The sequence below is a fragment of the Dipodomys merriami genome, unplaced genomic scaffold (assembly GCF_024711535.1).
Source record: "Dipodomys merriami isolate MVZ:Mamm:240054 unplaced genomic scaffold, mDipMer1.0.p SCAF_22, whole genome shotgun sequence".
Lineage (NCBI taxonomy): Eukaryota > Metazoa > Chordata > Mammalia > Rodentia > Heteromyidae > Dipodomys > Dipodomys merriami.
This window is the reverse complement of record NW_027203604.1, coordinates 19,053,027-19,067,376: the sequence shown is the minus strand read 5'-3', so window position 1 is coordinate 19,067,376 and position 14,350 is coordinate 19,053,027. Positions and strand designations below refer to the sequence as shown.

General features: G+C 47.2%; 1 protein-coding gene across 7 annotated transcripts; it reads right to left on the bottom strand.

Annotated features, from left to right (window-relative positions):
* Nucleotides 1-917: 917 nt before the first annotated feature.
* Zkscan5 (zinc finger with KRAB and SCAN domains 5) lies at nucleotides 918-14,255 on the bottom strand. 7 transcript variants are annotated; one of them, XM_070033586.1, is made up of 7 exons: nucleotides 14,213-14,255; nucleotides 12,512-13,033; nucleotides 8,367-8,505; nucleotides 7,487-7,569; nucleotides 7,113-7,248; nucleotides 5,674-6,249; nucleotides 918-2,473 (listed from the first exon to the last, which is right to left on the bottom strand). In XM_070033586.1, exons 2-7 carry the CDS (start codon nucleotides 12,926-12,928, stop codon nucleotides 1,353-1,355), a joined length of 2,472 nt encoding a protein of 823 aa, XP_069889687.1. In that variant the 5' UTR covers nucleotides 12,929-13,033; nucleotides 14,213-14,255; the 3' UTR covers nucleotides 918-1,352. The 7 variants fall into 7 exon arrangements, with proteins under 7 accessions (XP_069889687.1, XP_069889686.1, XP_069889685.1 ...); XM_070033585.1 differs by having other exon boundaries at nucleotides 12,512-13,036; nucleotides 14,213-14,231; XM_070033584.1 differs by lacking the exon at nucleotides 14,213-14,255 and adding an exon at nucleotides 13,613-13,669 and having other exon boundaries at nucleotides 12,512-13,036.
* Between the last annotated feature and the right edge of the window lie 95 nt (nucleotides 14,256-14,350).

The window sequence follows — 14,350 nt, the reverse complement described above, 5'->3', positions numbered from 1 at the left end:
GCAGTAAGAAGCCATCAATTAGAGGGTAGCCTGGGCTATATAGACTTCTAAGTCAGTGGAGCTGCAGAGTGAAGATGTCTCAAAAAAAAAAAATCCTACTGGGCTGGGAAGGTGGCTCAGTGGTAGAGCGCTTGCCTTGCAGCATGAGGCCCTGGGTTCGATTCCTCAGCACCACATAAGCAAAAAGAAAAAAGCCAGAAGTGGTGTTGTGGCTCAAGTGGTAGAGCGCTAGCCTTGAGCTGAAGAGCTGAGGGACAGCATCCAGGCCCAGTTCAGGCCCCACGACCAGACCCAAAAAAAAAAAATCCTACCAAGATGTTCCCAAACGGCAATGCTGAAACACATCCCTCTCTGGTCTAGCTGTGACATAAACTGAAACTCACTGTAGATACCATCTCCTTACATGGGAGGCCTTCCCAAGTACCACATACTGCACAGACCAAGTCTTTAATTCAACTTTGTCCCATTCCTTCTGTGGAATTTACTGCCTTCTCCTTTTTGGTTCAAGACTGGGACCTGAACTGTTGGTGTGGGGGGGGATGTGTCATGGGTGGGACCTGAAGTTTGTACCTGATGCTTTTGCTTATTGGCTAGTGCTCTACCAACTGAGCCACAATTCACACACTTGTCTCCTTCTTGTACTATGCTCCATTCCATAGTTTTGTATGTCTATTCTCTTCTCTGCCTCCTCAGGTCCCTCTCTCCTGACTTAAGTTCTGACCAACCTGTAGCACTGTTTCTTAATTTACAAATTAACACTCCTCTTTCTACCAGCTAGCCTTGTTCTAGAACAATCAAAATGAAAAGAAGACAGGGTTTCATGGAGGGTAAAGACTGAGGCAAGCAGGAACCTCATCAGGCCTCTGAACTCCCATTTCGCTAAATAAAATAAAATAAATGCCTGAAGTCAATTTCTCTTCAAAGGATTTAATACTCAAGATGGGAACAATGGAGCATTCTAGAAAAGGTTCATTGCTGAGGTACCCAGACGGATATCATGCTAAGGAGTTCTTTCCTTCACTTCACTCTTCCCTGAATAGATACACTGTCCAAAAAGAAGGCAGAAACTACAAATAAAGCTTATTTCTACTGCATTCACGTGTCAATTTTCTGAGTTCCACATAAGCAATGAGTACCATCCGGAAGGCTTTCCTTCATCCACCGTCCAGAGGTTCTTCTGGTGGCTTGGGGAGGACACTTCTGGAAAGCCAGCAGGGATTGATTTCTGGTGGACAACTGGCGGGTAATGAAGGCTGAGTTCTCATGGCACAGTTTCACCACACCCACAGGGGACGGTTGGATGGCTGTGCGGGGGAGATGACGTGTGGGGAGCTGTGTGCGGGAGGGCAGGCCTAGACGCTGAAGGGGCTCCTGGGGCCTGTCCTTTCATGGCTTCTCAGGTGCTTCAGGAGGCTTCCGCTCCAGCTGAAGCTCACCCCGCACTCCTTGCACTGGAAGGGCTTCTCGCCAGTGTGGATTCTCTGGTGTTGGCTGAGATGGGACTTGAGGGCGAAGCCCCTCCCGCACTCGGGACACTGATGGGGTTTGGGGCTCACGCAGACTTTCGGGGGTGGCTTGGCGTGGGGGCACGGGCCCGCGCCTTCCCTGCACGCGGCGCACCTGCGGGCCTTCTCCGCCGTGTGAGTCCTGTAGTGCTGAATGAGGTCGGGCGGGTGCGGGAAGGCTTTCCCGCACACGTCGCACTGGTATGGCTGCGCCTCCAGCTCCACCTTCTTCTCGTCGGTCACCGTGAGGTTCCAGCCCGGAGCCTCCTCGCCGGGGCCGTGGGTTTCCTTCTTCGGGCCCACGTGCAGCACCTGATGCTCGATGAGGCTGACGTACTGGAAGAAGATCTCCCCGCACTCGAGGCACTGGTGGGACCTCTGGCGGGAGTGCAGCCGCAGGTGGCCGGCCAGGTGCGAGCGCCGGCCGAAGCCCTTCCCGCACTCGGGACACTTGAAGGGCCGCTCGGCGCTGTGCACGCTCTGGTGCTGCACCAGGTGCGAGCGCACGCGGAAGGCCTTGCCGCACACGGCGCATGCGTACGGCTTCTCGCCCGTGTGCACGCGCTGGTGCTGCGTCAGGTGCACGCGCTGGTTGTAGCTCTTCCCGCACTCGTCGCAGCGGAACGGCTTCTCGCCGGTGTGGATGCGCCGGTGCTGAATGAGGTGGGCGCTCTGGATGAAGCTCTTCCCGCAGTCCCCGCATTTGTGGGGCCTCTCTCCGGCGGGGGACAGCTTCTTGGGGACGTCGCCGCCGTGCATCCTCTTTGTCGGGGGCTGTCCTGGGAGCTCTTTCCTAGGGAGCCCCGGCGTCCTCTCCGCTGGGCCTTGGGGGTCACAGCCGTCTCCCAGACTTCGAACTTCAGAGGTGTCTCTTTGGCTTTTCCCCGACAGCTCCGTGTCAGCGGCTGCAAAGTCTGACATTTTCTTCTTAACGCTCAGCTTCGTGTTCTTGGCTCTCTTGTCACCACCTAAAAATAAAGCAAAGAGCACATACATGGGCCATCGGTTCTTTTTTTGTTTTTGTTTTTTTGGTTGGTCGTGGGTCTTGAACTCTGGGCCTGAGCGCTGTCCTTCAGCTCAAGGCTAGCGCTCTACTATTTGAGTCACAGCGCCACTTCCGGTTTTCTGAGTGGTTTATTGGAGATAAGAGTCTCATGGACTTTCCTGCCCAGGCTGGCTTTGAACCGCGATCCTCAGACCTCAACCTCCTGAGGAGCTAGGATTACAGGTGTGATCCACTGGTGCCCGGCTCGTCACGGAAGAAAAACCAAATGATCAGGTTTGAAAAAGGCAATCATCAGATGAACCTAGGATATGACACAGTAATGGGGATACTGGAGGCACTTGGTGTCAAGGAGAATGAAAAGGAACAACCTTTTGGTCTTTGATCAGTGGGGAAAAAAAAGTGAGAGACTGACCACAATGAGAATAACTCAGGTTAAGCAAGAACAGACATGACTTTTTGTTTTGCTTTGTTTTGAAGTGTGGTTTCTCTATGGAATTCTGAAATGGGAGGATGAGAGAAAGGAGGGGGAGTGGCTCAGTAACCCACCATGAGGTAGGCAGGAAAAATAAGGAAGAATAAACATATACAACTGGATGGTGAGAGAAGTGACGGAGACCATAAGAATGACAAGCAAAGGATTATGAACAGAATATGGAGTTGGGAGAATATCTAATGAGGAGCTGGGAGAAATGACCCAGAAAAAAAAATACTATCAAGGCCAGGCTCAGTGACTCACACGTGTAATCCCAGTTACTTTAGGAGGCAAAGATAGGAGGGTCATGGTTTGATGTTCCCAGGAAAAGTTAGTAAGACTTTAACTCCAAGAACAAGTAGGTCAGGTGGGGTTCCTCTGTAATCCCAGCTACTCAAGAGGTAAGAGGATCAAGGTCTGAGGCTGGTCCATGGCTAGCTCTGGCAAAATCATGAGAAGTTATCTTAAAACAAAAAACAAAAACAAAAAAAAAATTGGGGCATGGATCAAATGGTAGAAGGCTTACCTAGCTAAGACTGAGGTTCTGCATTCAAATCTTAGTAAAACACACATACACACACACACACACACACACACACACACACACTGACAAGAGGACAAATGATACATGTAGCAATCCCTGCTTTCTTTACTCAGAGCTGGTGTTTTGCTTCAGTTTCCTGCACACACACCCTCACACTTCACCTAGGGAGTGCTCACGGCCTTTCCTGTCAGCTAATCCACCAGTCAATTCATGAGGACTCAACCAGGGTTTGTTCTGTTCATTGCCAGACCTTGAGAACCTAGTATTAGAGGCTCAAAGAACAAAACAGCTGGATGAAAAAGTGCTCCACACAAAAAAGTGTGGGGAGGGGGGTAGGAGTATTAACTGGGAAATCAGCCACAATTGCAAGTAAGATAAGAAAGATAGTATTTTAAGCCAGGCCTGCAATCCTAACTACTCAGGAGACTGAGATAGCAATTCAAAGCCGGTCATCTCTAAGTAAACAGCCAAAAGCTGGGATGGAGCATGGCTCCTGTGGTAGAGCACCACTCTAGCAAGCGCAAGGCCCCAAGTTCAAACCCCTATACTACCAGATTGCTTTTCAAGTCCAGAGTGTTTGGGTGGATTTCCCAACAGAATGGGATAAACCTGGTTGAGAGCCCAGATCAACACAGAACTTTCAACACATCACAAAACTCAATTTCTATATCATGACAGGGTACTTGAACAGCTAGGCTTGGGCTATTCGTATCAATTTTATTTAATACTGGGGTTTGCTATGCCCAGGGTTATTTTTTTTTAATTAACAAGTTGAATAAGCAGAAGAAATTTATTCAGGCCAGACACCCGTGGCTCACACCTGTAATCCTAGCTACTCAGGAAGCTGAAATCTGAGGATTGTGATTCAAAGCCAGCCCAGGCAGGAAAGTCAGTAAGACTTTTATCTCCATTCAACCACTCAGAAAACTGGAAGTGGTGCAGTGGCTCAAGTGGTAGAGCGCTATCCTTGAGCTGAAGAGCTGAGAGACAGTATTCAGAAAGTTCAAGCTCCATGACTGACAAAAAAAAAATAAAAAAGAAAAAAAAAGAAATTTATTTTCATTATTGAAAACTCTGAGTAATTTCCATTTTTTTCCCTAAGTGACATTAAACGTATATGGAAGAGATCACTGTAAATGGTGCTGTGATCTTTTAATACTCAATTATTAAGCTCATGAATTATGCCAAAAATTTAAAACCAATTTTTTTTGAACAAAGAAATTTCTTCTATTTATTCAACTTGTTTTTATGTGGATGTGTGCTGAATCTGGGGCTTGAACTCAGGGCCTGGGCGCAATCCCTAAGCTTTTGTGCTCAAAGCTAGCACTCTACCACTTGAGCCACAGCTCTTCTTATATTTTGATGGCTAATTAGAGGTAAGAATCTCATGGACCTCCCTGCCCTGGGGCTGGCTTTGAACTGAGATCCTCAAATCTCAGCATCCTAAACTGTTAGGATTACAGGAGTGAGCCACTGCTCCCAGGCCTACTCCTACTTCTGGGGTCTAATATAAGGAAAAATCCTAATTATAGGAAAATCTGTCAGGAAAACACAGTTATCAAGTCAAAAAAAAAAAAAGTTCAACACGGGAACAGCTGGATAATAGGTTGCAATGTCACCCATGGTGGCAAGATGGTGAAAAATAAGCAACAGAAGGGCTGAGACTCACTGGAAAATGTTGAGTGATAGCACCCTGTGAGTACAGCCTGGTAAAATGGGATCCTGAGGACAGAGAAATACTACATGACAATAGTGCTATTGGTTAGGGGTCGTGGGAGACCTTTACTTCTTTCTTTCCTTCAGTCTTACCTCAATACTGCTACTTTATCATTCTAAAATAAAGTGAGTGGATTGCAGTAAGTGAATCTAATTTGGTAGGACAAGCAAGGTCGCAGATCATATGCAAAAGGTTCCAGCAACAGCAGCGCCAGAGCAGAGCCCTATGAGCCACAGGCAGACGGCCCTGGGGAAGGGCGGGTTGTAGGCAGGGGTGACCAGGGGATCGGAGTACAAGGGAAGAGGTGCACGGGCTGGCATCTTTGCCAGGCAGTGGGGTGGGGTCCGGATGAGGCGGTGGCAGCTCCATCCGTCTGTCCGTCTGTCCGTCCACCACCCGTCCCCACACACACCCCTCCCGCGTGCGTACACCGTTGGGCCTTCTCCCTGGCATGGCGCTTCAGGTGCTCAACGAGGTGCGAGTGGCGGCCGAAGCGCTTCCCGCACTGGGCGCAGGCGTGGGGCCGCTCGCGGCTGTGCACGCTGCGGTGCTGCACCAGGTGCGAGCTCACGCGGAAGGCCTTGCCGCACACGGCGCATGCGTACGGCTTCTCGCCCGTGTGCACGCGCTGGTGCTGCGTCAGGTGCACGCGCTGGTTGTAGCTCTTCCCGCACTCGCCGCAGCGGAACGGCTTCTCGCCAGTGTGGATGCGCCGGTGCTGAATGAAGTTGGAGGCTTGCAGGAAAAACTTCCCGCAGTCGCTGCACCGGTGGCCTCTCTCCCCACCGCCTCCAGCGCCGCTGACTCCGCCAGTGCCAAGGCCGGGCTTGGGGGGCGCAGAGTGCCGCGACCTCCCCGCGGGGGGGCTGACCTGCCACCTCTGCACCACCCCCTCCCCGCCCGGGGAGCCGCTGCCGGCTGGGCCCGCTGCAGCCATCCAGTGCGACTCGGCCTCCTCGGAAATCTGCTTCACCACGAGCTCCACAGCGTCCTTGGACTCATAATCTGAAGGAAAGGAGGGGAGACCGGCAAGTCAGCCACGGCTGAAGCCGGCCCAAAAATGGAGGAGGGGCACAAGAGCAGTAAGTGGACAAGGGCAAGGACGGCACGACCTTGTAACATGACCTGGCCGACTGGTGTGCCTGACTTTCGTGGTCCCGACTACTTGGGGGGCAGACATAGAAATGTCACCATCCCTATCCCCCAAATAAACTAAAGGTAGACTGGGGACATGACTCAAACGATAGACTGGCTTGCTTGGGGAGTAGAAGTTCCATCCCCAACACTGATCAAAACAAATGAACAACAACAAAAGGCTAAAGAGAGCTTCCATCTAGCAGCCAAAGCTAAAATACTAGTAACAATAATTATAATAATAGCAATAGTTTAAAAAAAGAACTATCCAACTTGCAAGGGATACATTAACTGCTAAAATTAAAACTAAAATCGATTTATTTTAAGCATTTATCAACACTATCCACTGCAAAGGAGCACAGAAGGAGTGACATTGACCAAGATAAGATGCATTATACTGGGCTGGGAAGGTGGCTCAGTGGTAGAGTGCTTGCCTCCCACACATGTGGCTCTGGGTTCGATTCCTCAGCACCACATAAGAAGAAAAAGCTGGAAGTGGTGCTGTGGCTGTAGTGGTAGAGCACTAGCCTTGAGCTGAAGAGCTGAGGGACAGCACCCAGGCCAAGAGTTTGCTCCACAAGGGACAAAAAAAAAAAAAAAAAAAAAGATAAAAGAAAAAGGAAAGTATCAGCAGTAGAAACATATCTGCTTTTGTAGCATGTGATAGAAACATTGTTTACAAGATAACAAAATGAAGATGCCTTAAGTCCATGCAGTGTGATCATTCTTCTTACCCATGCAAGTAATCCTCCCATAATTGTCCTTCCTGCTGTCCCTATACAAAGACTTCTGGGCCGGATCCAAATGTCCCCATTCCTCCAGGATAAAGGACACTGCCACATCTGCCACATCTTCAATTTTCACCAACTTCTGAAACAGGAGAGGTCGGGTAAATTCCCACTCCTCATATTCAAATCATGAGCTAGGAGAAGGCCTTGTCATGAAGGAAGGGAATGAGGGGAGGTGCTATGCCTCAGAGGAGAGGAAGGAGGGAAGAAAGGAAAAGGACAGAGGGAATGAACCTACCAGACCTACCTGGGCATGGATGCATGAACGAAAATAACCTCCCTATAAAGACTTGGCTGAAGGCAAAGAAGTTCTGGCTTACCTGGGACCCAGCTGAGAGAAGTGAGGTTGTCAACTCCTGGCTGTCCTTCAGGGGAAGGGGAGGAACCTGGAGAACAGGAAGGGCTATAGGAGGAGAGAGAGAGGTGTCAGTGAGAATACTGCAGTCTAGGTCTGAAACCATCAAAGACCTCCTTTAATCAAGTCCACAATGCCCCCTGGCAACTGCTTAGCTCTCAAGACCCTCTACAACCAGGTGGGGTGGTGCACATCTGTATTCCCAGCTATGGAGGAAGTGTAGGTAGGAGAACCATGGTCCTAAGCCAGACAGGGCAAAGAGCAAGAAACTCTATCACCCAGAGACCTCCCTACATGGAAGGTTCTGACTCAAGAGGCCAAGGATATTCTGATTATTTCTTCCTTGTTCACTCCATATAGTGTGTGTGTGTGTGTGTGTGTGTGTGTGTGTGTGTGTGTGTGTGTGTGTGTGTGTGTGTGTGTGTGTGTGTGTGTGTGTGTGTGTGTGTGTGTGTGTGTGTGTGTGTGTGTGTGTGTGTGTGTGTTGTGGGGCTTGGATTAGGGCCTGGGCACTGTCCCTGGGTTTTTTCACTCAAGGCTAGCATTCTACCACTTTGAGCCACAGTACCACCTCTGGTTTTCTGGTAGTTAATTGGAGATAAGAGCCTCATGGACTTTTTTGCCCAGGCTGACTCCTGATAGGTGTGAGCCACTAGCGCCCAGCTAGTAACTTCTGAGTGAAATGTCACAGGCCCAGCCTCCCTGGAAGCTGCCTAGAAGTTCATCATAAGTTTCCAACCCTGTTCAACCTCCAGATCCCAAACTGCTTCCAGCCTCTCTCTTGCTCATATGGCCAGAGAGACTTCCTACTCTCACATCTATTTCACTGAACCACAGAGCCTCACCGTTTTCTTCCAGGAGATGGGGCTTCAGTGGCTCTTGATCAGCCTCAGGGTCTGTGGACAAGGCCTGGTGAGCGAGGGACTCCTGCACTACTTCAGGCAGGACCATCTTCGGAGGAAGCGCTTCAGGACACACAATAATCTAACAACAACAACCATAACCTATCAGCAGTGTTAGTGGACCAGGAAACAACTTAGGAGAGTCCAGCCAGACTTTTCATTTGTTCCAATGTTTCCTATGCATCTACAATGAGCCAGGCATTGACTAGGCAGGGTCTAAAGAACCACAGTTGGCTTCTATTTGGAGAACTCATACACACACACACACACACACACACACACACACACACACACAATTGTGAACTGTGTTACGTCTTAAGACAGGAAAGATATGCTGCCTTGAGACAGAATAGGTGAAACCCACTTTAGGCTTTTCTAGGTAAGGGTCCTTTTAAAAACCTACGATTAGAAGAAGAAAGCCAGAGGGAAGGCAGAGAAATAACCCAGACAGAAAGAGCATGTTAAAACTCTCCTACTAAGAGATGTGGAATGCAATCCAGGAAATGGAAAAAGCCCAGAGTGAGTAAAAGTTAATTAAGGGGCTGGGAAGGTGGCTCAGTGATAGAGTGCTTGCTTCGCATGCATGAGGCCCTGGTTTCAATTCCTCAGCCCCACATAAGCAGAAAAAAGCAGGAAGTGGCACTGTGGTGCAAGTGGTAGAGCGCTAGCCTTGAGCTGAAGAGCTGAGGGACAGTGCCCAGGCCCAGAGTTCAGGCCCCACAACCAGCCAACAAAAAAAAAAGTTAAGAGGAGAGAGCAGGGTGCTGGGAAGGTGGCTCAGTGGTAGAGCACTTGCCTTGCATGCCTGAGGCTCTGGGTTCGATTCCTCAGCACCACATAAGCAAAAACAAAAAAGCCGAAAGTGGCGCTATGGCTCAAGTGGTAGAGCGCTAGCCTTGAGCTGAAGAGCTGAGGGACAGCGCCCAGACCCAGAGTTCAGGCCCCACGACCAGACCCAAAAAAAATAATAATAAAAGAGGAGAGAGCAGGGCCCCTGTGGCTCATGCCTATAATTCTAGCTCTTCAAATGGGCTAAGATCTGAGGATTGCAGTTTGGAGCTAATCTGGACAGGAAAAACCATGAGACTCTTATCTTCAATAAATCACCAAAAAAAAAAAAAAATCACCAGAAGTGAAGCTATGACTCAAGTGGTAGAGTGTTAGCCTTGAACGCAAAAAGCTAAGGGATAGCACCCAGATCCTGAGTTCAAGCCCCAGGACTGGCAAAAAAAAAAAAGGAGAAGATTAAATTATATAAAGTTATAAATTCCCACTATACTGACATATGATTTAACATAACCTTAACAATACCAACTATATTTTTAGGGCAATGGAAATAAAACAATCTCTATTTTTCTGTCTTCCTTCCTATCACCCTTCCTTCCTTCCTTCTTTCCCTCCCTCTCTCTTTCCTTCCCCCTTCCTTAGAAAGGGTCTCACTATATAGCCCAGACTGGCCAGGAACTCATGATCCCTCTGCCTCATTCTACTGAGTGCTTGGATTACAGGTATGTACCACCAAGTTTGTCTCTAAAAAAGTAATTCTGAGGGCTGGGAAGGTGGTAGAGCGCTTGCCTTGCATGCATGAGGCATGCAAGAAGAAAAAAAGAAAAAAAGAAAAAAAGAAAAAAAGAAAAAAAAGAAAAAAAGAAAAAAAGAAAAAAAAGAAAAAAAGAAAAAAAGAAAAAAAAGAAAAAAAAAGAAAAGAAAAAGAAAAAAAGCCGTAAGTGGTGCTGTGGCTCAAGTGGTAGAGCGCTAGCCTTGAGCTGAAGAGCTGAGGGACAGCACCCAGGCCCAAAGTTCAGGCCCCATGACCGGACCCAAAAAAAAAAAGAAAAAGAAAAAACAAAAAGTAATTCTGACATTCCTAAAGGGAAAAGAAAGCACTGGAAAAAAAAACCCCAACAAACTGGGAGGAGTAAAAGTAGCCATACCAGATATCAAAAATATTTACACAAGTCAGGCACCAGTGTCTCAAGCCTATAATCCTAGCTACTCAAGGCACTGAGATCTAAGGATTGTGGTTCAAAACCAGCTCCAGCAGGACAGTGTGTGAGACGCTTATGTCCAGTTAGCTACCAAAAAGCCAGAAGTGGAGGTGTGCTCAAATGGTAGAGTGCTATCCTTGAGCATAAAACCTCAGAAACAGGCCCCAGGCTCTGAGTTCAAACCCTAGGACTGGCACCAAAAAACAAAACAAAACAAAAACTCAAAAAAAAAAAAAGGAAAAAAGAAACCAAACATTTACAGAGCTCAAATAATTCAAATAATGATACATGAATAGGCAATAAACTTGCTAAAATAAAATATACCAGAAATGGATCCCTATAAGCAGAAATCTGATTTGTGCTAGAGGTGACATCTTTAATCAGCTAAAATTTTTTTCTAAGTGCTATAACTGGATAGACTTCTAGGGAAAACAATAAGCTATAACTACATCAAACATGCTACATGAAAATAAACTCTAAAGAGAACACTTAAGAGCATTAAAAGGAAAAAAAAGGGCTGGGAAGGTGGCTCCTCAGTGGTAGAGCGCTTGCCTTGCATGCCTGAGGCCCTGGGTTCGATTCCTCAGCACTAGCCTTGAGCTGAAGAGGTGAAGGACAGCGCCCAGGCCCAGAATTCAGGCCCACGACTGGACCCCTCCCCCCCCCCAAAAAAAGTTGGGTACTAGTGGCTCACACCTATAATCCTAGCCACTGAAATCTAAAGAATCATGTTTAGAGGCCAACCAGGGAAGAAAAGTTCCAGTCTGTATCTTGATAATAACTAGCAAAAATCAGAACTAAAGGTGTGCCTCAAGTAGGAGAGCATCAGCCTAGCAAGTAGGAGGCCCCCGAGTTCAAACCCAAGTACTGACAAAAACAAAAAACAAAAAAGGAAAAGAAACAATGAGAAATGTTTTCATGACATTGTAGTGAAAGAGGCCTATTTAAAAGAATATGAAACCCAGAAACCACAAAATAAAAGTTAAACCTTAGCCTCAACTGGCAAGATAAACAACAAACTAGAAAAGTTACATATGCAAATCATATAGCAGACACACTTATTGTTGCTAATAGGTGAGAAATACAGATAAGAAACAGATCATTTGTGAGAAATAGCTTTTAAAAATATGTATGTGCTCATAAGAGAAACACAAATGATAACTGCACAGAAATGAAATGAAATTTCACATCTTTCACATTGGTAATATCCCAAAAGGTTGGTAATTCCATATTAGGCTGTGGTTAAAACAAAATGCTCTTGTGGACTGCTGGTGGGACTAAGAATTGGTATAACCTCTCCAGGAGCAAAATGCAACAGCTATCAAAACTGGAAATATACCTCTGAGCCAATAATTTGATTCCAAATCTTCCATTTTACAATCACTTATATAATGGAACAGTCATTACAGTCAACATTCCAAAACTATCTAAAGGAACAACTTCAATGTGACAAGTTACAGTCTTTTAATAAGACTGTAATAAATTACGGTATGTCATATGGTAGAATGTATGGATTCAGGTCAAAATTCAATAGAATGTAGTTTCAAGAGTAGGGCAGCTCTACTTACATTTACTTATATTTAAGATATAGTAGATAAAAAGGAAGAGGCAGAAGTACACAGAAACTTACACACACAGAAACATCTGTGTGTTTTTTAAGCACGCCATATACTTCTGTAATAATATCCAAATGAATATGGTATATCTCTGTAAAGATCTACAAGTATCAGCAAACGATAGCTGCCTCTGGAGAGAAGAATGAGGCAGATAAGCAGCAAGGGGTGTAAGGAAAAACTTACTTTTCATTATAATCTTATGTACCTTTTTTTTGTACCATGCCATTCAAGAAAATATATACAATCTTAAAAACAAATAAAAATTGCAGATTGTCTTCTGCAGGTTAACACACTGGATATTGCTTCTTTTTTTTTTTTTTTCCTCCTGGAGTGGCAAGGAATCTCCATAGTGTACCTAATTCCAGGAGAATAAAATAATATGAATGAAATACCCAAGGGCTAAGAATCTCACCCCTGCTCAGCAGCTCCTAAACTCTTTCCTCCTCTCTCTTTTCTCATTGCTCAGATCTTTTCTTCCACTCACCTGCTCCCTGCGTTCTTCAAGGTCTCTCTGTATACTTTCAATGACAGCCACGGCCTCTTCTCCGTTTTCAGGGTGATGGTCTCTGACCCAGGCTTGGAATTCTTCAGGCAGGATGGTCAGGAACTGCTCCAACACCAGCAGCTCCAGGATCTGTTCCTTGGTGTGCAGCTCGGGCCTCAGCCACTCACAGCAAAGCACCCGGAGCTGGCTCAAGGCCTCCCGAGGTCCTGAGGCTTCATGGTATTGAAAGTGACGGAACCGTTGGTAAAATGACTCAAACGTTGGCGGATTGTACTCCTGCATCCAGGTGCAATCTTCTTCTTCTTCCACCTTTACTATTAGAAGGTCCTCTTGTTCTTGAGACGACTCAGATGGAGGGTCTAAGTCTATAACTTCCCGGAACTCTGTCATTATCATTCCAACTCAGAGGGAAGTCTCTCGAAGTTGGGCTGTGTTACTCTGACTCAATTTCTTTTCTGCCCTTTAAGCTCTTGCGAAGGTCATTTTTTAGTATTGTATAACCTACTGATATATCGAGAATCATTGTTAGCAAAGAGAGATGGCAAAGGCGTCAACCATACTAAAGAGAACCACTTATCAAAGTAACTCACTTAGAATGACAGCCATCACTCCACCCTTAAAAATGATTACAAGCAGGGCAATCCTCAAGATTTTTCTTTTAAAGGTAAAGAATAGCCATAAAAATCGGACATCAGACCCAACCGTTTTAGAGGTGAAAATACATTTCGTATAAATAAGGGGCCAAGATATACACGAAACTTAAGTCAGCATAAGTGGGAAGAACCATTTAAAATGATCACAACTGTCCTGTCCTCCGAGCCACGAAAGCTTGAGAGATCCAGGGGAGACTTCATTAGTCCCGTTGGAAAAACTGGGCTTATTGGTACAGATGCGGACCGGGAATTCGCAGCGTCACCCCTGACCCCAAATCAGAGAGACCCTCCCCAGGGTGAGGGACAAGACCCCAGGCCGGACACAAAGCCCTAGGCCTTCCCACTCCGGTCTCCAAGGTCGGGGAACTCTCTTCTCAAAGATCAAGCACCCGGCACGCAGGCTGGGGAAGATGGAGTTCTTACAAACCCTGACAACACCGAACCCGACACTTCTCAACACTTCCTCGCCGGAAGTAAGCAAGTCCAAGCTTAAGCCATAAATCCCACCCCCGAGAGCACTTCCGAGTCCTCTCTAGGAATCCCGGAGGTCCTCTCCTCACAGCGGGCGGGCGGCCGGGAGGGAGGTGTCGCCTCTAGTCCCGCCCCGACCACGCCTACAGATGGAAGTCGACCAATCATCAAGGAGATGATAGGGCGTGGGTCTGACCCCCCTCCTGCCCGCTTCCTCTATAGCCTGGTAATCTAGAGGCCTGCCTGGGAGTCGACGGTGCCCAGTCACCAGAGTGGGTCGGAAAACAAGCCTTTCTGTAGTTCACCCCACACCATAGTGGCCTGCGCTCCCCTGGTTCCTGAGAATGGGAACAAGGGGGCGGGACCTCAGCGGAAGGACAGTAATTGCAAGCTTCTGATTGGATGTCACCATTCATCACACACCGAGGCTTACTTCGAAGTAAATCTGTACATTTCTGAAAAACCACAACCCTCAATCATCTTAAACTTTGGGCCTTTCTGTTTTTTTCTCAGCTGAATTCTCGCCAGTCCTCAAGTTCCTTTTCCAAACACACACCTCTGACCCCTGTCAATTCCCTTGGCCGAAATCTTCAACATCACCGGCCTCAGACGCTGTCGGGACTACATCTCCCAGGAAGCCCTGCGCGCGCCACACAGGATAACCAATACGGTTGCGAGCTCTCAAGAGCCTATC

Excerpts from the sequence above, each read along its gene's own strand:
- Zkscan5 (XM_070033586.1), bottom strand. The coding sequence starts at position 12,928 with ATGATAATGACAGAGTTCCGGGAAGTTATAGACTTAGACCCTCCATCT. Across the intron at positions 7,570-8,366 it reads CCATCTCCTGGAAGAAAACG|CCCTTCCTGTTCTCCAGGTT; the intron begins GTGAGGCTCTGT and ends CTCCTCCTATAG. Across the intron at positions 6,250-7,112 it reads TGGGAGGATTACTTGCATGG|ATTATGAGTCCAAGGACGCT; the intron begins GTAAGAAGAATG and ends CCTTTCCTTCAG.